Here is a 24,802-nt window from a genome sequence, read left to right as displayed (position 1 = left end):
CGCTGTGCAGACATGGGCTTCTGAGGGTGTATTCAGGCCTACGGACTTGCATATTAAACCGACGCCTCCTTCTTTACTTAGGCCTAAATCTCGATCCATGCCTAAAAAACTGACGCCCAGGTCAGATGCTCAGGCCTCTATGCCTAAAAACAAATAAGAATGGCTGAAGATCTAATAACTCTAATCAGGGGTAGCCAACCCCCCCCCCCCCTTTCTAAGAGGCCTAGGACTAAAGTTGATTATGAATTTTCTGATCAGGATTCTGTTTTTTCAGTTTCTTCTGATGATCTTGATTTGCCCTTATCTACTTATGAAGATTCTGATGTAGAGGGCTCCATTCCCCTCTGCTTCCCCTCCTGAGGATTTTTCTTTTGGGGAAATCTTGCATACTCTAAGGGAGCATTTCCACTAGGGAAGCCAGGATTTTTCTGATTAAAAAAAGAGGCTTAGGGATTTCCTTCTCTTACCTCAGCAATAGGCCTTTAGCTATTCCTCCTGTACTAGACATTGTTGATGTTTTTTCAGAATCTAGTTTGGCCCCTGATTCCCTGCCTCCTGTTCCCAAAAATCCTGACAGATACTACAGGGTCCCCGAGTCCCACAAGTTCCTTTTTAAAAATCCTATTGTAGATCCAGAGACTATTTCACATGGGCCCAAGGGCATTAAGGCTTCTACTTCTAAAAATCCTACTCCTCCTGATAAGAGATTCCAGGGTGCTGGGTAGATGGGTAAGAAGTTTTATACTTCTGCAACCTTGGCCATTAGGGCTTTAAACTGCCAATTTCATATGTTAGTATCAGCAACATGTTATTGGATTGCTTAAATGATGTTGATTCCTGACTGTGTGGAAAATAAAGACTTACAGGATTTAATGCATTCTACTGAACAAGTTGGAAAACATACTTTGCAATGTGGTTTTGATTCATTAGAGGCATCTTGCAGGGCTGCTGTTGCTGGGTCTGTGCTCAGAAGGCATATTTGGCTTAAGGAGCAATCTTTGCCTGATCATGTTAAAGCTAATCTGTTGGATGCTCCTTTAAATCAGGACCGCCTGTTTGGCAACAAGACTGAGGAAGTTCTTAAAAAGATGGAAGATAAAGCTAAATCTATGCAAACTGTTAAAGTTTTTTACAAGTTCAGCCTCCTAGATTTAGTAGGCACTGGCCCTCTAAGAATTGGTCCTTTCCAGCCCCTTCCAGGTCTTCTCACGCCAGACACAGCAAAAACCCCAGGTTTCACACACAACTAAGCAGTGGGGGGGCTCCACCTCCAAATTTGGGAATAATAAGACTCCCCCCTATGGTAAACTGTCTCAATGACTTCTTTTTAAAATTTCCAAGCACTTATCAACGGACTGCCCCTTTGGGGGGAAAGATTGCTCTTCATGCAAAGAATTGGGAGCTCATTGCCCAGGACAAATGGGTTTTAAATGTGTCCCAGGGATACAGATTTCACTTCCACACATTGCCAACACCAAGCGGGTGGCCGGACCTACCCCCAAATCAGTGGGCAGAGGCCCAAAAACAAGTACTTTCTCTCTTAAGCATGGGGGCTATTCAACTGGTACCAGAAGAGGAAAAGGGACAAGGTTTCTACTCGAGACTTTTCCTGGTACCCAGAAAAGACAATTCATGGCTTCCTATTCTGGACCTGTCTACTCTAAACACCTTTTTGGAGATTCCAAAATTCAAGATGCTGACGCTTCACCAATTACTTCCTATGCTAGGCAAAGATGCCTGGTTGGCAACACTAGATTTAAAAGAAACATACCTGCACATCCCAGTCAGGGAATCTTGCAGAAGATACCTACGCTTCAAAGCAGGCTGCACGCATTGTCAGTTCTCTGCACTGCCCTTTGGCTTATCTACTGTGCCCAGGGTATTCACAAAGTGCCTAGCTCCAGTTATTGCATTTTGCAGGCAAAGAAATATTAAAATATACCCATACCTGGACTATTGTCTAATTCAGGCAGAAAGCCAGGGCATAATTTTGAATTATCTGGCCTTTGTAAAAAGGGTTCTAACTTGTCTGGGATACACTATAAACGAAAAGAAATCACACCTGGTTCCCTGTCAACAAATTATATTCCTGGGAGCAAGCTTGAATACAACTGGCCTCACGCCAGAGAGAAAAATTCATTTGACAACCTACTTCAAACAAGTGGCCACAAAAACCCTGCTATCTGCAAGACAAATACTGCAAGCCTTGGGGTTCATGGCCTCCTGCATTCTTCTAATTCCATATGTAAGACTGCATATGAGGAAACTACAATGGTATCTAAGAAGCCTATGGTGTGAACATTCTCAAGACCTAGAAACAATGATTCCTATCATACCTTGCCTATGCCTAGAGTTCCTTTGGTGGGCAGAGGCCTGCCACCAAAACAAGGGGCTACCTTTCACACCACCCCCTGCCACCCAAACCCTAACAGACGCATCAGATTTTGCATGGGGGGCTCACCTGGCAGGGAAGTGCATTCAGGGCAAATGGAACCCAAGTCAAATGCACCTGCATATCAATCAAAAAGAAATGTTAGCTGTACAGAATGCTCTGACAGCCTTCAAGGACCACATTCTTCCAGAACAACTAATGGTAAAGACTGACAACACCACTGCTTTGTGGTACATAAACAAGCAGGGGGTACACATTCTTACCACCTCTGTAGACTAGCCATGACATTGTGGAACACAGCCTTGAGCTACCAAGTGCACCTACAAGCTCAATTCCTGCCAGGAAAATTAAATACACTGGCAGACTGACTAAGCAGAAACCTCATGGACCCACGCGAGTGGAAACTGGAACCAAGGATTTTCAACATGTTGATAAGCAAATGGGGGAGCCCAGATATAGACCTGTTTGCCTCTCCACAGAACTACCAGTGGACAAATTTTGCACAAGGACTCCCCACAAACCAGCCTGGAAAGTGGATGCTCTGTCCTTCATCTGGAAAAACCTATCAGTCTATGCCTTCCCCCCCTCTGCCTCTGCTCTCCAAAGTACTACTAAAAATCAAACAGGACAAACCAAGGATGATTTTGATTGCTCCAGACTGGCCGCACCAACACTGGTACCCCCTCCTGTGCAGTGTGTCACTGTTATCTTCATGGCACCTGCCTCGGTCTCCTTCCCTGCTGTCTTAGCAGGAGAACCAGATTCTGCACCCTCAGCTTCTAACACTGAACCTTGCAGCCTGGCTAATTACTTAATCTCTCCTTTACCATCCCTCAGCAAACCTGTGATGGATATCATTTTAGAGGCAAGGAGGCCTAGTACTAGAAAATCTTATGCTGAAAACTGTAAAAGATTCTGTGCCTGGAGCAAATCTCAAGGGATGAGTACAGCAGCGCCCAATTTACCTCAGATTTTACAATACTTAACTGAGATGCTTCAAAAGGGCCTGTCTTTTTCCTCCATTAAAATCCACGCCTCAGCCATTTCAGCTCATTATAACAGAGAACCTCCCCTCTTCTCACATCCACTGCTCAAGCAGTTCCTCAGAGGGGCCAAAAATTTGAGACCACCCAGGAGAGCTCCAACCCCAGCCTAGGACCTTAACTTTGTCTTGGAGAAACTCACTGTACCTCTTTTCGAGCCACCTGCTACTGCAGACTTAAAATTTCTTTCTTGGAAAACAGCTTTCTTTTTAGCAATCACTTCAGCTAGAAGGGTATCTGAATTACAGGCCATTATGGCAGTGGAGCCTTTCATCATCTTTCATGCGGACAGAGTGTCCCTCAGAACCAATCCATCCTTTATGCCCAAGGTGGTATCCAGTGTGGCTCTTAATCAGTCCATTCATTTGCCAACCTTCTTTCCCAATCCACAGAATAAAGGGGAATGGGTACTGCATTCCTTAGATGTGCGCAGACCACTTAGATTCTACTTGGACAGGACTAAACCTCAAAGGAAATCTGAACAACTGCTGGTGGCATTTGCTGCAGGGGCAGAGGGGAAGGCCATTTCAAAGCAAACCATTTCTAAATGGATAAGCCATTGCATTCATTTCTGCTATAAGCACCATGGAAAATCTATCCCCCAGGGGATCAGACCTCACTCCACTAGGGCTGCATCTGCCTCTACAGCCTTTCTCAGAGGTGTCCCTTCCAGGGACATCCTATAAGCTGCTACCTGGAGTTCTGTACATACTTTCACCAAGCATTATCATTTGCCAATTTTCTCTAAATTCAGAGCTGGCTTTGCCACTGCAGTCTTGCAGGGCCTTATAGCTGGCCCTAATGCTATCTAAATTCCTCCTACCAACTATAGCTTTGGGAATCTACCCAAATGTAATGACTGCAACAGTGAAACACGAAGAACATAGTACAGTTGTGTACACTTACCATAAATGTAGATGTTCGAGTATATTCACTGTTGCAGTCCAGGTTTACCCACCTGCCATCCCCCTTCTGTACATTTCCTTTCCTTCATTATACTCAAAAGCCTTTGTGGTGTATTTGCTTTTAGTTGAAGGTAAAGTTTGTTTCTAAAAGTGCATCTATATATTCACTGTTTAGATATTTTTGCTCCCCATTTGGAGGGCACCTGACATCTGGGGCAAGAAAAACTGAATAAAATGGCATCGGCTGCATGTGTTATACCCCTGACGTCATGGAAGAGGAGACGGCAACTGACGCAGGACCCAAGACTTTGTTATTCAGGCCGACTGAGGGCAACCTGCCAGCAGATTACCCAAATGTAATGACTGCAACAGTGAATACACTGTAACATCTACATTTATGGTAAGTGTACACAACTGTACTGTGTGTACCCAAGTAGACTGAATGCTGTAATTAAATCAAACCTTGCTTAGTTTAAGGTTGTGCACACTTATGGAACCAGCTTATTGTACGTTTTTTATTTTTTATATTTTTCCCCAAACAGATTTGTTGTTCAATTGAATTGTACAGGTTATAGGTCATAGCCGCGGTGGTGCAGCGGTTAGCGTTGTCACCTCACAGCAAGAAGTTCTCCTGTTCGATTCTTGGCTGGAGTGCCTTCTATATGGAGTCTGCATGTCTTCCCCGCAGTCGAGTGACGTTAAAGACATGCAGGTAGGTGCAAGTGTGAATGGGCGTGCCTTCGTTGAAGGTTAGGCTTCGGGCTGGTAACTCTGCACTGTAAAAATCCACTGTCAATCATGAGTGGACCGGTGTTCTGCTGTGGTGAACTCTAACCGGGAAAACCTGAAAGTCTTTATAGGTCACATTAAAGGTAGGAAAGTTTTGAAATGTTTTATATCACAAAAACCTGGCATTTTAACAGGGGTGTGTACACTTGTTATATCCACTGTATATGTTGCATCTGTTGGATGTTCACAGATGGTTGCATTTTTACCTTCACAGAATCAGAGTTGAGATCAGAACAGTCATTTGCCTTTTTTTTTCTGAATCAGAATTAGGCAAACCAGTTTCTAAAGTGACTAAAGCAAATGGTTGACTTGACTGTATTACCTCTGTTTATAAAAAAAATGAGTTTGCCTTTACCAAAACCACCAAAAGCCCATTCTACCAGGTCTATGGCAACTTCAGTCTTTTTGTCTAGAACTTCCTTGGATGATATTTGTGCAGCTGCAGCTTGTGCTAATCCTCATACCTGTATTGCTCTTCACAAATTGGATCTGGTGTCTAGGGGAAGAGCTTCATTTGGCTCAGCTGTGCTCAGGAATATCCTTCCTTTGTGTCCTACTGGGATTTGGGTAGCTGTAGACTCTGTCCAAACAGTTTAAGAATGAATGAAAATGACAACAACAAATAAAGTTATGTATTCAACATAACATTCCATCTGTGTTGTCCATTTTCATTTTACCTCAAATTCCCTCCCTCCAGCCTCCTCCTTTGCTTTAGTCCTGGAAAGATCGAAGGATATTGGAGGTACCACTGTTCCTCTGAGTCCCAGATCTGTTATTTTCGGATTCTGTACTACTCTGTAGTTCTGTGGGCAACAAGTAAGATCTGCGGTATGTAAGGTGGCATTGTGGGTAAATGGAAGAGATAGTGTTTGTGCTCTACAATCTGGAAGAGGCATCCGAGTCTGATCTAAGGATCGGATCTGAACCCCACAGTTACAACAGTTGAAGAATGAAAATGGTCAGCATAGATGGAACGTTATGCTGAGTACATAACCCCTTTTTTCCACAGTAGAATTTCTTCCTTTTGTAGACTCTAGAATATGAATGGCCAAAGTATGTGTTTAAGGAAATTGAGTATATGAAAATGTGTATGCGTATGCATCGAGATGAACTTTGTACTGCAAACTCTGAGTAAACTGTGAATAGTGGAAAAGTACTGAAAAACAGGAGCCTGCTTGAAAGCAGGAAATGTGCCTTATATGGAAGTGTATCCGATTTTCTTTCTTTGCCTAGAGATGTAGTAATGTGAACTGCTTTAAGCCTACAGATAAACCACTGATTGGTTAATTGTCCTTTGTACTAATTTAATTGGTCTAGTTTATATTTTTGTACTGTCAGCAGCATCTCCAGCATATAAGCTTATGCATTCCTTTGTTCAGGGAGTCTCCCTGGTACTTTCCATGAGGCTCCCACATGTGTGTAATAAATACCACTGAAAGAGAGGAAGGAAGTGTCTTCTCTTCATTTAAGGTAAAATGTTAAATGCAGCAATTGGTGCTGTTTACTCGGATCTGAATTGACAACAGCTGCGGCAGTTGGGGATTGAACGAAATACTGCTAGTAAAAGGGCCCATGACAGAATTTTCTGTTCTGGGAGTGTTTCTTTCATTTCTTGTACTTGCCTGCTTTAAAATAGCTTATTGTGTGAAAATGGGAGCGAGTGTGGGAACCATAAAAGAGCAAGAAAGAGGTACACCAGCTGGTTATATGTATTTTCGTGTGTCCTGGGACAGTTGTATGTTTATAAGTCAGTGGGTCGCCCTCAATGAGGGTGATGGTAAACTCGCCTTTCCAGAAAATGGTAGTTTTAATAAAAATATTTTGCTTACTCTCCAAGGGAAATTGAAGAAAAAAGGGAGAAGAATTCCAGGGTTGTGCTGGGCAGCATTTAATGATTGGATGACAGTGGGGAAAGAAAGGGAAAAGGATTCTGTTATTAGTAGTCTAAAAGATAATCAGCAGAAATTAAAGAAGCAATTGAGGGAATTACAACAAACTGCTACTAATTTAGATATAATAAATGGCAAATGCTTGAAGGACCCACCCTTTAAGGGGCTTTATCCTGTGCAGGAATTAGCTAAATTGCAGATAACTGAATCGTCGGAAGACAATAATGCCTGGCTCCCCCCACCACCAATTGCACCCCCGCAGTATCAGGCCCCCCTCGCTCAACAAGGAGCGGAAGCACAGCAGCCAGATTCCACCACTAAAGATGCCAGATTCCACCACTAAAGATTCCACCCCCTAGAGAAAGACAACAAGCTGCGGACAGTCACTCTAGTAAATCTGATCCAGACACAAGCAATAGAAAAAAGGGACCAACAACTCATAGTAAGACTCATAAAAAAGCAAAGGCTGTAATGTATTTTAAAGCTAAACCCTATTACAAAGGTAAAGGAAAGTGACATTTACTAAGGCATTTTGGCCAGTTCCCCGCTATAATTGACAGTGGGGATGGGTATTATGGGCCAGATAAATTTAATCTAGATTCAGGATCGGAGTTGTCAGACGACAGATTGTTACCTTTGATGGAGGTACCTAACCCAGCCCATGTTAGAAGTGCACAGGAACCACCGACCGTTGTAGTACCTAGGGCGTGGTCGGCGGTTGATTTTTTTTAAGCCATTACCAAATCGTTACTGCCTATTCATACTAATCCAGCTAAGTTCCAGCATGTGCTGGCGGGACATATTTATTTACAAAAATCCTACGATAGAAGAAGTCAGGGCAGTTCTTCAGTACGCCATACCGGCTGATCTGATGAAACGGATTTGGGACCATGCTAATGTCCCTACTCCGATTCCAAAACATGATGCACAAGGAGATAATGGGTTCGTAGCGGTCAGACAGCGTATAGTAGATGCTATTACAGTAATAGTTCCACCCACACCCAACTGGTCCAAAATCAAGTCAATTCTTTAAAAAGAAGACGAACCTGTGGATGAGTATTTAAATCGTCTCACTGAAGCCTTTGAGGCTTATTCTGGTTACACAGAACCCACCGAGGGGCCTGCACAGAGCGGATTGTCAGCTGCTTTTGTAGATGGGTTACGCCCACAAGTACGGGATAAGCTAAAGGAAGTATGTTTAAACTGGCCTAGTCTTTGATTGCATCAATTAGTCACACAAGTGCAATACCTCTCCGACCACTTAGCACAGGAAAAAAAGGACTTACAGAAAAAATTAGTTAAAGTGCAGATTCAGATGTGCACTGCCTTCGGGCAGTGTGGACAGGGAGGACGAGGACGGGAAATGGGGAGAGGTGGACGCCAAAGGGCTGGAAACCAAAACAGACAAAACTAGCAGGGAAATCAGTCAGCCCCACCCCAAAGCTATAATAATCAGACGGAGTGTTTCAATTGTGGCCAAGTAGGCCATTGGAGAAATGAATGTCCATATCTGGCTGAGCAACCTGCCCCACCCACTGATACATCACCTCAGTGGAATTCTAATTGGACTCCATCCAATCGTCAGCAATCGCAATGAAGGTTCCCTGAACAAAGACAACAGCAGTTGTGCCCTTTCATCCCTGTGGATCAAGATGGACCACATGTTATGTTACTTGTCAAAAATAAACCATACCCCTTTTTGATTGGCACTGGAGCATCCAAATCTGTTAGCTGGCGAAGCAGCAATAAATGTCCCCCTCTCCAATAACATAACTAGAGGGGTAGATGTCTCTGGCATTCCTATTGAATATTCTGAAACCATCCCAGTAACTTTGGGACCTTTACAAGACAATCATGCATTTTTAGTAGGACCCTCAGCACCTTTAAATTTATTGGGAAGAGATTTGCTCTGTAAAATGGGAGCAACCATCTTCTGCACTGCTGAAGGAATATATTTACAAGTACCTTCAGATAAACAAGGTAGTATTTTGGCTACTTTACATGAAAACGTCACTCTGCAAACAATGGGTATGCAGTGTGACCTCGATAAGAATAAGCATGTAAATTCATTACCCTCTCATCTATGGACCAGTCATGATGATGTTGGGTTTCTAATTTCAGCCACTCCTGTAAAAACATAACCTTAAAACCCGGAGCGAACTTACGTCGGGTACCACAGTACCCTTTGAAGGTATAGGCCACATCTGGTATTGCCCCCTTCATTTCTGCCTTGGTACAATAAGGAATTGTAGTACCTACAACAAGTCCATGTAATACTCCAATTCTACCAGTAAAGAAATCTGGTAAACTTACAGATTTGTGCAAGACCTGCGAGAAGTCACGAAAGCTGTCTTGCCTGTTTTTCCAATCGTACCAAACCCAGCTATGATTTTAAGCTGTATCCCACCTACAGCATGTTGGTTTACGGTTATAGATATTTCATCAGCTTTCTTCTCTATCCCAGTACATGCAGATAGTATTTGTTTGCATTCACTTATAAAGGCCAACCATATACTTGGACCCAGCTACCCCAAGGATATGTAGAATCTCCAACCCTATTCTCCAGGGAAATGCACAGACAACTGCAGGATTTACAATTACCACCACGTTCAGTATTGGTCCAATATGTAGATGATAATTTTCTAGCTTCACAAGATACCCAGTCTTGTATAGAGGACTCACTTCTGGTTTTAAGGTAAATAAATCTAAACTGCAGTTTTGTCAAGGAAAAGGTACAATACCTGGAACATATTTCTATGGGTTCACGTCGAATACTTCCAAGTAGGATTACCTCCATTCATACTGCCCCTCGCCCTGTAACTCAGAGACAACTCGGGATTCCTCGTCCTAGCAGGTTATTGTAGACAGTGGGTGCCCAATTTTTCAGAAATTTCGGCTCCTCTGTTGCAGCTTCTAAAAAAGGAGGTCACAGACCCTCTGCCTTGATCCCCTGAACATGAGAACGCCTTTCAGGCTATTAAAACAACATTGATAAACCCACCTGCCCTGAGGCTCCCAGATTATTCTAAACCCTTTGTTTCCTTCTGTTGTGAAAGAAATAAAACTGCCTTGGGCTTGCTGACGCAAGCTCACACGGGAGGCTATTGAACTATAGCATATTACAGCACTCAGACCCTGTTGCTTCTGGCTATCCACCCTGTTTACAAGCAGTGTTAGCCGCTGCTGTTTTGATATGGCAGCACCATTGACATTTGGACATGACACTATACTAGCAGTACCTCATGCGGTGCAAACATTACTTTTAAAAACAAAAACACAGTATCTTTCTAATGCTTGCCTCACTAAATATGAGTTACGTTTATTAAGTAATCCCGCTGTTCAGATTACACATTGCCCACCACTAAACCCTGCTTCATTGATTCCAACTAGTGACGAGGGTGAACCACATGACTGTGTGCTTGTAGTTAACATTGTTCTTTCCTCCTAGATTAGATTTGCAAGATGTTCCTTTGCTTAATCCTGATGTATTTCTTTTTGTAGATGGATCCTGTTTATGAAATAACCTTGGCGAACTCCAGGCTGCATGGTCAGTCTGCTCACCATCTGAGGTTTTACAAACTGGACAATTACCACCTGGCACTCCAGCACAAGCAGCGGAGTTAGTGGCGCTTTTGCATGCATGTAAGATGGCCAAAGACAGATCTGTTACTATTTACACTGATTCACGTTATGCCCATGGTGTAGTTCATGATTTCGGAACCCTATGGAAGGAAAGGGGGGTTTTGACATCCTCTGGGGCACCACTTAAAAATTACTTGTAAATTGATCACCTCTTACAGGATTTATTATTACCTTCCAAAATTGCTGTTGTCAAGTGTGCAGCTCACCAGTCTAATGACTCCCTAGTAGCTAGGGGGAAATAATTTGGCTGACTGGGCTGTCAAGCAGGCTGCTCTTTCACAAACTGTTCAGGAAAAATTTCTGCAGCCTATCTTGCAAACGGTTACTTTTGACACTACTGTTTTGAAAGCTTTACAAAGTGAAGCATCGAAATCAGAAAGAAAAATATGGCTGGCCCACAGTTGTTTCCAATGCTCTGATTCAGTTGGGCAAATTAATCTGCCATCAGGATGTTGCCAAATATCTATGTTAAATTCTCTCATAAAAGCTTATCATTTGCCAGCTCATGTAGGGGTACAAGCATTAATCAAACAAATCCCAGAAGGATTGGTTTTCCCCAGGACTTTCTACTTCTGTGCAAAATTTTTTGAGCACGTGCTCCATTTGTTTACAGCATAACATTTCAAAGGGCACTCCGGCTCCCGCTCAACCAGTGCCAAAACTAATGGGACCATTTTGTGCTTTACAGTGGGACTTTATTGAATTCTCACCTTGTGCTCGGTTTAAATATGTTTTGACTATTGATATTTTTTCGGGGTGGTTGGAAGCCTACCCATGTGCTAAAAAGATGCTATTTCAGTTGCAAAAAATTGTGTTATGAATTGATACCTCATTTTGGTGTTCCATGTCAAATATACTCTGACTGTGGAACACATTTTATTGCTAAGTTAGTTGAATCATTGTGTACGATGCTAGGCATTACTTCGAAATTTCATTGTCCATATAGACCACAGGCATCCGGTATTATTGAATGCATGAATCGGACATTAAAAACTAGACTTGCTAAAGTCACTTCAGAAACGGGCTTAACTTTGGGTGCAAGCATTACCACTAGCCTTACTTTCTATGTAGTCACAACTGCATCCTACTAAGGGTCTTTCTCCACATGAAATTCTCATGGGTCGCCCTTTGCGTATGCCCATGACACCACCACCACCTTTTTCTGAATATGATGCATTTGATAATGATATTCTTTTGTACTGCAAATCTCTTTTCTTTCCTACAGTTTCACCACAGACAAGTAGCAGCTGCTCAACACCTTCCAGATCCTTTCCTGTCATCTGCCCTAGAAAAACAGCACTCCAGCTGTGCTGGAATGGACCCTTCCTGGTTCTTCTGACAACGTCATCTACTGTGCAGCTGCAAGGATCTCCAACCTGGATCCACATTTCACATGTCAAAAAAGTTGTGCCGTCTGAAGATAAACAGCCTTTATCTTTTTCAACACCAGATTCTCCTCCCATTGCTACTCATACTCGGAAGTAGAACTGTTCCAGTACCTGACTATGCCCAATATTCACCCTTTTGGAAAACTCCAAACTCCTGACACTGTGCAGAGTCAACCACCATTTCCACAAAAATATTGGACAGTCATTTTGGTGGTCATTCTTGTTGTACTGTTATTTTTGATGTGGCCATTTTTATTTCCTGCTCCATCCACGCATCACACCAAGCGAGCTATTTGGCACCCACCTTTCAACACCTATCAAGCCATCAAATATGTTTGCTTCTACATTCCAATGTCTCCAACTGTTGGATCTGCACTGCCATTCCCCTCCGTATATGGGGGATTGTCATTTGCTGCGGCTCCACTAAGTATCATTGATACATGGGCTAGCTTACTCGACAACACTGCTAATATTACATCCAGTAAATCTACTGCATTACAACTTTCTCTCCGTCGCAATGGCACTCTGTGTTTCTGACAAAATTACTCAAGTCAACATCATTGGACTCGAAAAATTGGACAAAGTATCTGCAACATGAAAGTTGAATACCAGTGCAATTATACAGAAGGAAAACGCATAGCCTCGGGCTGTTGTTTCATTTGATGCCATTCAGCCGACATTGAGAAATGCCTCATTACTTGGTTCTCGTAATATCGTATTTCTTGCCATATTCCATGGCATAACTACGATTAGTGATCATTTTTCAAACGTTACCACCCTGGTGCAGGACTGTTATTTTATATGCAGAAGAAAGGCCTATAAATGGCTACCGGAAAACTGGTCTGGTAGCTGTTTCTCAAGTTTAGTCCCAGCCATCCGACATCTGCTTTACCTCAAGGAAAAATTCGGAATGTTCCAGAGGTTAAAAAGCCTGCCAATCCGTTAGGCCAAATTGATGCATCATGGATTTATCATCATGACTTAGCTCATGCTGGCACCAAAGGACTATCTCCTATGGACTAGGGTGATGACGTCATATCGTGGGCTGGTATAATTCCAGCATACAGAGCAGTAAAATCAATCTGGGAACTGAGAAAACGGTCTAAATTGCTTGAAGTATTAAGCAATGCCGCATTTTCTGCTTTAGAACTAGTGACTGATGAACTGACTGCTATGAGAGCTGTAGACTTCCAAAACCGTATGGCTCTCGATTTCACCCTAGCGGCGAAAGGTGGAACTTGCACTTTAATCCAGGAGGAGTGCTGTACGTTTATTCCTGACAATCAGCACGAAATTGAAAGTCATCTCAAACTCATTCAGAGTGTCTCCAAACTCTCTAAGGCCAAGGAGGCCGATAACTCAACGCGGGCATGGTTAACCAACCTGTTCTCAGGTTGGGGAGGTGGACTTTTGAAGTTAATTTTATTAATCGCAGTATTAGCTCTTATTGCTTTTCTTGTTGTGTTTTTAATCAAAGCATTGATTTTGAAATTAATGTCTTTTAAGACTACTAAAAAGGTGCCAAAGTTTTATATGCCTGCAGTTATGAATATCGATGACGAAATAAAAATGCATGACAGTGTTGAAGGAACTAGCCACATGGTTATGTTAAACTTGGGGCAAATGTATTATAGTCTAAATGGTGATGCTTACACAGCATCAAATGGGGGATTGTAGAATATGAATGGCCAAAGCATGTGTTTAAGGAAATTGAGTATGTGAAAATCTGTATGCATTGAGATGAACTTTGTGCTGAGAACTCAGAGTAAACTGTGAATAGTGGAAAAGTACTGAAAAACAGGAGCCTGCTTGAAAGCTGGAAATGTGCCTTATATGGAAGTGTATCCGGTTTTCTTTCTTTGCCTAGAGAATGTAGTAATGTGAACTGCTTTAAGCCTACGGGTAAACCACTGATTGGTTAATTGTCCTTTGTACTAATTTAGTCAGTCTAGTTTATATTTTTGTACTGTCAGCAGTATCACCAGCATAATATAAGCTTATGCATTCCTGTGTTCGGGGATTCTCCCTGGTACTTTCCATGAGGCTCCAACACGTGTGTAATAAATACCACTGAAAGGAAGAAGCGTCTTGTCTTCATTTAAGGTAAAATGTTAAATGCAACAAGACCCTATGTAGTAACTGATGGGCAATATTTTTGCAGTTGTTATTTATTTAAATAATAAGGTATGCGCATTAAGCAGGTTGTATGGGGAAGTCAGTGAATGTAGCAGGAACAAACCTAACTCTAAGCACCAAAATTATGGCAGTGTGCCAGCAGTTGAGGGTTATGCTTACTGGGGAAAAAAATAGAATCTAGCAGAACAAGGTTCAGATCCTGTGTCATAATTTCATTTGTTTGCTGCAGTATGGTTCCTTCTCAGTACATATTTGACCTTCCTTTCTGATTTGAGATCTGTATATGTTCTGAGTGGAGTTTTGAGACCCTTCTGTAGGTTGCATGTCATTCTGACATGCAGCTAGAGGAGAACATATCACAGGCCACTTTCCATTCTCTTTTGGGAAAGAAATGGTCTTCAGTTGCTGTCTCCCTTTCACGCAACTTCCAGAGATCAAATTTCTAGTTTGGGAGCCCTTTTTTTTTTAATTACAAAAAGTATACATTTGTATAAATCTTTTAATAGTGATGCTGGGTTTGTTTTCTGGCTGGATGATGTCATTCAAGGATGCATCTGCAGTCATCACATATGGGTTGTCCTGCCTCAGGCAGCCCTTCGGTCGGCCAGATTCCAAAGTCTGGGTCTGGCCTCGGCTGATGTCGCACTTTCCCCGACGTCAGAGCGTCTGGGGTATAAAAGCATCAGCCGACATCATCTTCCTCAGTCTTTCTTGCCGCGTGGTGCCCGAAGCAGAAGCAGTTCGCAAGTGCCGGTCGGCCAGCTCCTGTGATTCAGCTACCGAAGACTTCGAAAAAGCTAAGTACCCCGTTGGGGACTCTCTCTTGCCACAGCCGATGTCAGATAAAGTTAATAATTGTTTAACTTGTGGGAAACAAATACCTCATAAGGATTTCCACTCTTACTGCCTCCCCTGCCTAGGCCCAGACCACGACGTCTCGGCCTGTTCAGCCTGTGCTTCCTTCAACCGACGAACTCTTAGACGTCGGTCGGAGTTTGCAGAGGAGATTTTTGGGGCTAGTTTTGCTTATAAGATGCCGTCGGAGACTCCGACTTCGCATTTAGTTAAACGGAAGGACAAGGACCGACACGCGGACCGCGGTTTCGGCTGAAACCACGGTCAGGCCTACTGCGAGTGTCTCGGTCTCGGCTGAAACAGAGTCCTTGGTACTTCCTATTACCGAAACCACACAACCGACTACCTCGGCCCCGGAGGCCCCGGCCGAGTCGGTCTTTGAATTACCTACTGAAACCGGTGTCCAGGAACCTTCCGACACCATTCCTTTAGATAAGTCTACTCCTGCACGTGGTGCAGCCAGACCCCCTGCTTCCATGTCCATTAAGGCTTTCTCTAGGGCTAAAGCTGCTAAACTTTCTAAGGCTTTGCCTCCCAAGGTTTCCTCTGAGACCTTCTACTAGCTCTCAGATTCTTACCCTAGCAGAGGATCTGATCTCATTAATTAGAGGTTCCCAACCTCATCCGGACAGGGGCTCTCAACCACCTCCAGACAAAAGGCCCAGGGTGGAGCCCTCTGATCCCCAGTCCTCAGATGAGTCCACGGATGGCTCTGATCTGTCAGACCACCAGGAGGAGGCTTATTCGGCCTACGAGGATTCTGATGCTGAAGAATCTATTCCCTCGGCCTCCCCTCCTGAAGAGTTTTCCTTTGGAGAGACATTGCACTCCATGAGAGAACATTTTCAATGGCAGGGTCAGGAATTCTCTGATTCCAGAAAGAGATTAAGGACCTTTTTGCATTTACCTCAGCATAGGCCGTTAGCTATACCTCCTGTTTTGAATGTCATTGATGATGTGTACTCTGATGCTAGTACTGCCCCTGACTCTCTCCCTCCGGCTCCTGCCAAACCTGATAGGTACTACAGGGTTCCGGACTCACATCTACACCTGTACAAGGCCCACTCTGCTGATCCAGAAACTATTTCCCAGGGCCCTAAAGGGGTTGCAGCTGCCACTGCTAAAAATCCTCTACCCTCTGAAAGGGAGTCCAGAGTATTAGAGAGATGGGGTAAGAAAGTGTATACTTCTGCAACTCTTTCCATGAGGGCGTTAAATTGTCAATTTCATATGATACAGTACCAAGAGTATTTACTAGATGAATTGCATAAGAAACTGTCCTCTTCTGAACCCCTTGATCGCAAATCCCTTCAGGATCTGGTGCACAACTCCCAGCAGGTTAGTAACCATTTCTTGCAGTGTGGTTATGATGCATTGGAAGCTTCATGTAGGTCAGCTATGACAGGTGCAGTTATACGTAGGCATGCCTGGCTGAAGGAACAATCTCTGTCAGACCATGTTAAAGCTAAGCTTTTGGATGCTCCTATGGAAAAGCAAAAATTATTTGGTTCCACGGCTCAAGAGTTTTTAAAGAAATTTGAAGAAAAGGCAAAATCTGTGCAAACAGTCAAAGACTTTCTGCAAGTCCAACCACCGAGATTCAGCAGAAATTGGCCTACTAAGAATTGGTCCTTTCCGGACTCAGACAGATCTCAGAGAGGCAGGAATAGGCGTGCCAGAGGTAGAGGGCAAGCTAGAGGCTCCTACAGAGGCAGTCAGTGGCAGCCTCCCAACCAGAGAGGTAGTGCAGGAACTACAACTGCTACACCAGGACAGACTCAATGACTTTATTTTGACTCTGCCGACCAGGGCTCAGTTAGAAGCACCTTTGGGCGGAAAGCTTTCTTTATTCTCAAAAAATTGGCACAGCATTACAAGGGACGCATGGACACTGCAAATAATAGACAAAGGATACAGGTTCCATTTCCACTCATTGCCAAAAAGAAAAGGCATGCCAGACCTGCCACCAAATCAGAGGGCAGAGGCTTTGAAGCAAATTACCAACTTAATGCAAATAAAAGCCATAGAAAAGGTACCTCTTTCAGAACAAGGCCAAGGATTTTACTCCAGATTATTCCTTGTTCCAAGAAAAGAAAATCAATGGAGGCCTATTCTCGACTTGTCCGCACTGAATACTTACCTCATTGTGCCAAAATTCAAAATGCTGACTCTACAGCAACTCCTTCCCATGCTAGGCAAGGGGTCTTGGCTGGTGACTCTAGACCTCAAGGAGGCATACCTGCATGTCCCTATTCGACAAAGCTGCAGAAGACACCTCAGATTTCTTGCAGGGTCAGAGCATTATCAATTCTCAGCATTACCCTTTGGCTTATCTACTGCGCCCAGAGTATTCACGAAATGCCTGGCATCAGTAATTGCACACTGCAGACTTCAGGGGATTCAAATCTACCCATATCTGGATGACTGTCTTATACAAGCGGACAGCAAGCAAACTTTATTAAAGGACTTGAACTATGCCATCCACCTGCTACAGGCCTTGGGATATACAGTCAACATCCACAAATCAAGACTGGTTCCATCCCAAAGAATAACTTTTCTGGGTGCGGATCTAGACACAACCACCCAAATGGCCTTTCTTACAGAAGAAAAACAAAAACAACTACCAGATTACTTCAAGAATCTGACAAGACAAACTCAGCTGACTGCAAGAAAAATCCTGCAGGCCCTGGGTTACATGGCATCTTGCATTCTTCTGATTCCGCAAGCAAGGCTGCATATGAGGAAATTACATGGTACCTAAGAAGTTTATGGACACAGCACAGTCACAGCTTAGAAACTCTGATCCCACTCATTCCTTGCCTTCAAAAGGAATTTCTGTGGTGGGCTCAAGCATGCCAGTCAAACAGCGGGTTGCCCTTCAGCAAGCCAAGAGCCAGCCAAACCATCACCATGGACGCTTCAGACCAAGGTTGGGGAGCACACATGGAGGGCAGATGTGTCCAAGGGCTATGGTCACAAAGAGAGCTGCGCATGCACATAAACCAAAAGGAAATGCTGGCAGTGATACATGCAATCGAGGCCTTCAAACCTTTCCTTCAACAAGGCCACCTGCTCATAAGGACAGACAACACCACAGTTATGTGGTACATAAACAAGCAAGGAGGCACCCATTCCTACCCTCTTTGCAGACTGACCATGAATCTATGAGAACTTGCTTTGAAACTCAACATACAGCTACAGTCCCAGTTCGTGCCAGGGAAAGACAATACACTGGCAGACAGCTTAAGCAGAACTACCATGGATGCACACGAATGGATGCTGCACCCAGACATCTTCTTACTCATCACATAATCATGGGGAAGGCCGGAAATAGATCTGTTCGCATCCCCCCTCAATCATCAACTGAAGAAATTCTGCTCAAGGACATACCACCCACAAGCATGGAAAGTGGACGCTCTCTCTTTCAGCTGGAAAGCTCTAACAGTGTATACTTTCCCACCTCTCCCATTAATGACCAAGGTACTGCTGAAGATCAGGACAGAACAGCCCAGAGTAATTCTGATAGCTCCAAACTGGCCAAGACAGCACTGGTACCCACTGTTAAAGAGCATGTCACAGACGAAACCATGGCCTCTCCCCCTATGGCCACTCCTACTGACGCAGCACAATTTCAGGACTCTGCACTCCAACCTGAAAGCCTTGCAGCTAACTGCCTGGAGAATACCATGACTCCTCCTCAAGATAACCTATCCCAGAGAGTGAAGGATATTATTATGGAAGCTCGACGGGCTTCCACAAGGAAAGCATATTCAGCAAAATGGAAAGATTTCACACCTGGAACACAGCAAAGGGCCTGGATGTGACAGTGATGAACATGGCACATATACTGGAATATTTGTCAGAATTGTTCCACAATGGCCTGTCTTACTCTTCCATTAAGATACATGCCTCAGCAATCTCAGCAGAATACAATGTTAATCCACCTGTCTTCTCTCATCCTCTCCTAAGACAATTTCTAAGAGGAATCAAAAACATTAATCCTCCAAGGAAACCACCTCTACCTACTTGGGACCTGAATTTCGTGTTGGAAAAACTAACACTTCCTCCCTTTGAACCAACTGCATCGGCAGATCTGCAGTTTTTATCTTGGAAAACTGCCTTCCTTCTGGCCATAACCTCAGCAAGAAGAGTATCTGAGCTACGAGCTTTAATGGCAGTGCAGCAATTCCTTATCTTTCATCAGGACAGAGTTTCTTTGAGGACCAATCCTACATTCATGCCAAAGGTGGTATCCAGGGTATCTTTGAGCCAAGCTATTCACTTGCCTACATTCTTCCCACAACCACAAAATAAAGGGGAGAGACTTCTGCACACCCTGGACATACACAGACAACTGCGCTACTACTTGGACAGAACTAAAAGTTACAGAAAGACTGACCAGTTATTTGTAGCATATGCTGCTGGCGTACAAGGAAAAGCAATTTCCAAACAGACAATTTCAAAATGGATAGGAAATTGCATTTGTTTCTGTTACTCCTTTCATGGAAAAACTGTGCCTGCTAACATTAGACCTCATTCCACGAGAGCCACAGCCACCACCACAGCCTTCCTAAGAGGGGTGGCTACCAAAGACATTTTAGAAGCTGCTACATGGAGCTCCATGCATACATTTGCCAAGCATTACAATTTACCTTTATACTCCAGATCCAGAGCAGGCTTTGCTACAGCAGTCCTGCAGGGTATATTAACTACACCATCCTTTACTTAGTACCTCCACCCCCAGATTGGCTATGGTATTCTACCCATATGTGATGACTGCAGATGCATCCTTGAAGGACATAGTACAGTTTTGTACCTACCATAAATGTAGATGTCCGATAGGTATGCATCTGCAGTCAGGTTTACCCTCCCTCCTTCCCCTCTGTGGTATTCTTAGGGTGCTTACCCCTCTATTAGCTAGCTGGGGAATCTATTATGGCGTATTTGTTTGTATATACATGTATGTATATATTTTTGCAAATGTTTGGAATTTTATTGCATTTCTCCAAATTTAGCCTTCCTAGAGGGCACCTGGCATCTGGGGAAAGAAAAAATTGAGGAAGATGGCGTCTGCTGATACTTTTATACCCCAGACGCTCTGACGTCAGGGAAAGTGCGACATCAGCCGAGGCCAGACCCAGACTTTGGAATCTGGCCGACCGAAGGGCTGCCTGAGGCAGGACAACCCATATGTGATGACTGCAGATGCATACCTATCAGACATCTACATTTATGGTAGGTACAAAACTGTACTTTTTCTAAGGTCCATTTATGACAGAAAAGTTTACTAGTTGTGCCAGTTTGACTGATTTCACCTAAACTTTATAACACACTGTGGCTTTTTTGTCTGGAAGTCCTTTTTGTCGTAGACCTAGAATAAATGTGTGTACCTATAAGACAAGACAATTACTAGCTTTTGTATATGGATTTTAAAAGTGGGGTTTGTGTACCAAGTGTACATGCAACTTCTTTAACTTTTTGTATGAATACTGTGTTAACACTTGTAGATCAGTGTATGTGCTGTGGCTTTAAAAAGCATGCCAAAGACTGTACGTGCACATATAAATTCCAGACAAGTGCAATCCCTAGTACCATTTTGAAAGCAGGCAGAGCATGAGCATGCATGATCGCAGTTTAGTTTGGATACAAGTTACTTTAAAGTCAGTAAACTTCTATAGTGATGTGTTTGTATAAAATAAAGCTGCTTGAACAGAACCCACAAAGACTCTTCTATTGTGTCCAAAGCAGGAAAGCGACAACACTTTTCCCAGCACTAAATATATTTTTGAATCTGAATATAATTTTGCTTAGCAGTAGAGGTCAGTAACCTTGTGATTATTGCATTTTTTTGTAATTTGAAGTGTTTATTTGTAGTGTTAAACTTTGTCTTTCTCTAATCCTGATTTTCTGTTTGTAATACAAAGATTCTTGTGGGCTCCAGCTTTGGTGGATGGCTGATGTTCCTTGCTGCACTGGCTCGACCAGAAAAAATTGCAGCTCTTGTGGGGGTAGCTGCAGCTGTTGACCACGTTGTATCAACTTTTAAACAGCTTCCTGTTGAGGTAAGTGTAATGTAGTATTGCTTTGTTACTGAATAAGATTGGTTATCTAATTCAAAAACATTTTCTGTTGGTTACTTGATTTTTGTCTCTCTCTGTCTGTCTGTCTGTCCTGGCATTGTGTTAACTATAATTGTAGTTGCGCAAGCTAGTTTGTATCTGTGCAGTTGATATCATCTGCATTGTAACATGGATGCATTTTATTACTTTATGAACTCAATTAACTGTCGTATGTGTAGACCCTTGTGGCTCTCTTGTACTGAAAGTTAGATTTTATTTTAAAGGACCTGTACGTGGTCCTAGACACAAAACGGGGTAAAAAAAGTTATTGTCACAAGTGCCATCATACCTACTGAAGTGCTGTTCCCAAGTGATAAAATCAGTGTTAGACAGTGTAAATGGATTTAAACATACATGTGGGAAATCTAATATTAAGTATTAGTGGTGCTTTAGATGTAAATATAAAGAATTCATTTAACTGTGTAACAACTCACTTTTATAAATAATTGTGGCATAAAGGTGCTTTCAAAAAAGGAAAAATAGATCGACAGCAAAAAAGAAGGGAAAAAATAAGGTGTAGAAAAAATAAAGGTAAGAAACAAAGTCACTAATGTGGAAAGTGATAGTTTAGTAAATAGTTCTTGTGAAATCAAGGAAGCTGAATATTTGGGAGTAGAGTAACATATTAGAAACTGACATGCTGTACTAGTTGGGTTAGTGACATTCCTGAGCATGCATGTGTTAATGTTCAGGGAGAAAAATTTAAAAAGAGGTATGGGAAGACTAAATTGTAATCCTGTGGAAGCATTTATGATTTATGATATGGACAAGGTTAGGACAGATGACCATGAGCTTTTGATGCTGCGTATTCCATGATGAAACCGACTCTGAAGGTTTTGAGCAAGTTAAAGATAGAATAACATTATTATCCCTTTCAGGATTAAAATTAGATGATGTGATTATATTGCCCAAGTTACTTACAGGGAATGAGAAATGCAAAACCATATTGATACATGCTGGAACCAACAATTTGAATAACACACAAATCATGTGAAAAGGGCTATTTTAAATTGGAATAAATGGAAGCCAAATTAGTTAATGTAGTATTAAGTGTGATAACCATGATGGTGTGATTACTTGTATATTAGGGGTCATCAGTTTAGTTCTTGGGTTAGGTAGTTTTTGCATATTTTATAGCCTGGAACGTATTAATAATTGGAAGGCTTGTGTATCTGACCTGTGAATGTTTTCGAATGATTATTTCCATTTAAGATATTATGGTACTGTTTATGATGTTGGAAAAATCTCAGAAATTATCAGATCTATTTTAGAATTGAGAAAAGGGACTGTAACACAACCAGAGAATCTTATTAATCTCAAAAGGGGATATTTTTGCAATGCTCAAAGTATTTTTAATAAGTACAGTGAACCAAGTATCTAAGTATGTTTAAGAAGGTTATAAGTTGATAGTAATTGAGTCGTGGAATTCAACCGATTTGTGTTTTCTAGGATATCAAAGATATTTATATTTGAGAGAGAATTTAATAGCTAGGGTATACTTGTTTTGATTCATGATTCAGTTTCTTGAAAGTTAGTATTACATAAAAAAAAAAATAGGAAACCTAGATCTGATGTCAGTTTTCATTCTCTCCTCAACTGATGGGTTTGGATCTCAACCATTAGGTCTGACTCTGCTGTTTCAAAAGATCATGGCAACTTAGAACTCTCAAACTTTTCCCTTACCCAGAATGCACCAGTCCCAATTACCTCAGATCTCGTTTGCTGCTTCCAGTGAAATACATGGTTGCTAGTCTCCTGAGCTTGAATTTAGATAAGTGTATTATTTCTTCTTTTACTGTTGGGTTTCTTGATCATTTTTATCTTTTGCTTTTTTTATACTAGCGTACACTATAAAATACTGTAGTTAGTAGTTTCTTTCTCTCCCTTTCCCTTGTACGCTCGTTGGAGCTGTTCTCTACCTTTGTAGGTAGCCCTTTCTCTTCCTTTTCCTTTCGTTTTAACAACAAAAAAAAACCCTTTATAGTTACTCCGTTATCGTCCTACTCTTTAACATTTACAGCTTTCAGGTTTTTGGACTGTGTTCCTGTCATTGTTATTGTTAGTACTTGTTAGAATATCTTGTTAAGATGTTATAAGCAGATAAAATCCCAGCAGATTTTAAAAAGTGTGGAAAATGTGGTCAGAAAATACCCTTTTCTGACACTGATGTGCTTTGTGTATACTGGACCCCTTCATTTCCACAAAAATTGGTCAATCGGTCATGCATTCAATCCAGGGGCTCTGATTGAATGTGAAAACAAATTAATATTGAAGGGTTTACTTCCATCCTACTTTAGCGAGGCTTTATCTGGAGCTTATAAACAAAAATCTAGGAATATTTCTCCCACTTCTCCAAGCAGTTCCACTGCTTACAAGTCCTTGAAAAGGGCTGTTATGGATCCATCTCTTCCCTCGCATTCTAAGAAGAAAAGACCAAAATCTATGGGTTTGACTGCCTCTTCGGATCTGAGACATGTAAAGAAATGATCCTTGGATCCGACAAGCCTCAAGATTACACACATTGGATCAGACTACCTCCGATCTGACAATTAGACCTGAGGATGTGGTGGTTTGACCCAGAACAAAATACTCCCCTTCACTAGGTCCCATTTCCCTTCAGAGTTCCTTCCCCCATCTTAGAGAGGCCAAGTTCTTCTTCTGGATTGCCTACTCAGTCTTCCGTAAGGCTTCTGGAAGAGTATGTGGGAGAGGTTAGTGAGAAATTCTCTCAGCACAGAGCCAGTCATTGGTCTGGCTTCTACCCCTTTGGGTCAGGAGATCCGTACTTGCAATACTCCACCTTTACCAATTCCTCCTCTGACTCCTTTCAAGGTTTCGCAACCTTTGAATCTGAGTTGTCCGGGTCCATCTACTTTGGATCCAAGAATTCCTTTGCTGTTGGATCTGAAGTTTGCTCTGAGCTCTTTTTTTTGTTCAGTCTGATGTGGAGAGATCTTGGAGCTGATTCTATCCTGTGCTTCACCCAACTCTGAGGGTTTCAGAGCCATCACTACACCTCAGAGCCTCGGCAGTGGTTAGTTTGGCTCTGACTTCAGCCTTGGGTGGGCTGCCCTCCGGGTAGGGAGGGACCGTGGATCAGAGATGGGCTGTTTTGGATCCAGGGTTCTATCCCTCATCATGGTGAGTCCGACTTTGCAATCTTAGACAGAGCCTTCTTTGCCCTTCTGACTCAGGTGACGCCTACCCCTCGAATCCTCTGTCTACATTTGTACTCTCAGCATCTGGAGTCGCAACTATCCTCTTCATAGGGACAGCCAGTACCGAAACTCTAGGCATTCCATGAGGGTATCCCCACTTCTGACACCTTCCCAGAGTACCCTGCTGAGGAGGTCCCTAAGAAGAGAACGTGCAAGAGGAAGCATTTAGATTTCCCTGAATCTATGACAGAAGATAGCTTTTGATGAAGGTGAAGGATCGCCACGGTCACCACCTGATGTCTCATTTAGAGATTTCCAGGAGATCCTAAAACGGAGAGGTGGCTGGAAGCCCAACAACCCTTTGGAGGAATCTGTATTCCTGGAGGTGTTGACTACTATCCCATCTACCTCCTTGGTAACTCTGCCCACCGGCAAGCTCATTAACTTGATCTTGCAGCGGGCATGGCAGGATCCAGACATCATTGA

General features: G+C 42.7%; 1 protein-coding gene across 1 annotated transcript in view; it reads left to right on the top strand.

The window, feature by feature from the left end:
* The window catches only part of ABHD10 (abhydrolase domain containing 10, depalmitoylase), a 190,632-nt gene that overhangs the window by 155,894 nt on the left and 9,936 nt on the right, over positions 1–24,802 (top strand). Inside the window, exon 4 of the mRNA XM_044072512.1 lies at positions 20,964–21,101. Coding sequence (XP_043928447.1) covers positions 20,964–21,101 — 138 coding nt within the window. The remainder of the gene's footprint in view (positions 1–20,963; positions 21,102–24,802) is intronic.

The sequence above is a fragment of the Protopterus annectens genome, chromosome 5.part0 (genome assembly GCF_019279795.1).
Source record: "Protopterus annectens isolate FY-2018-M chromosome 5.part0, PAN1.0, whole genome shotgun sequence".
In the NCBI taxonomy this organism is placed as follows: Eukaryota; Metazoa; Chordata; order Ceratodontiformes; family Protopteridae; genus Protopterus; species Protopterus annectens.
The sequence above is the reverse complement of the archived record's forward strand: the minus strand, read 5'-3'. Positions and strand labels throughout refer to the sequence as shown.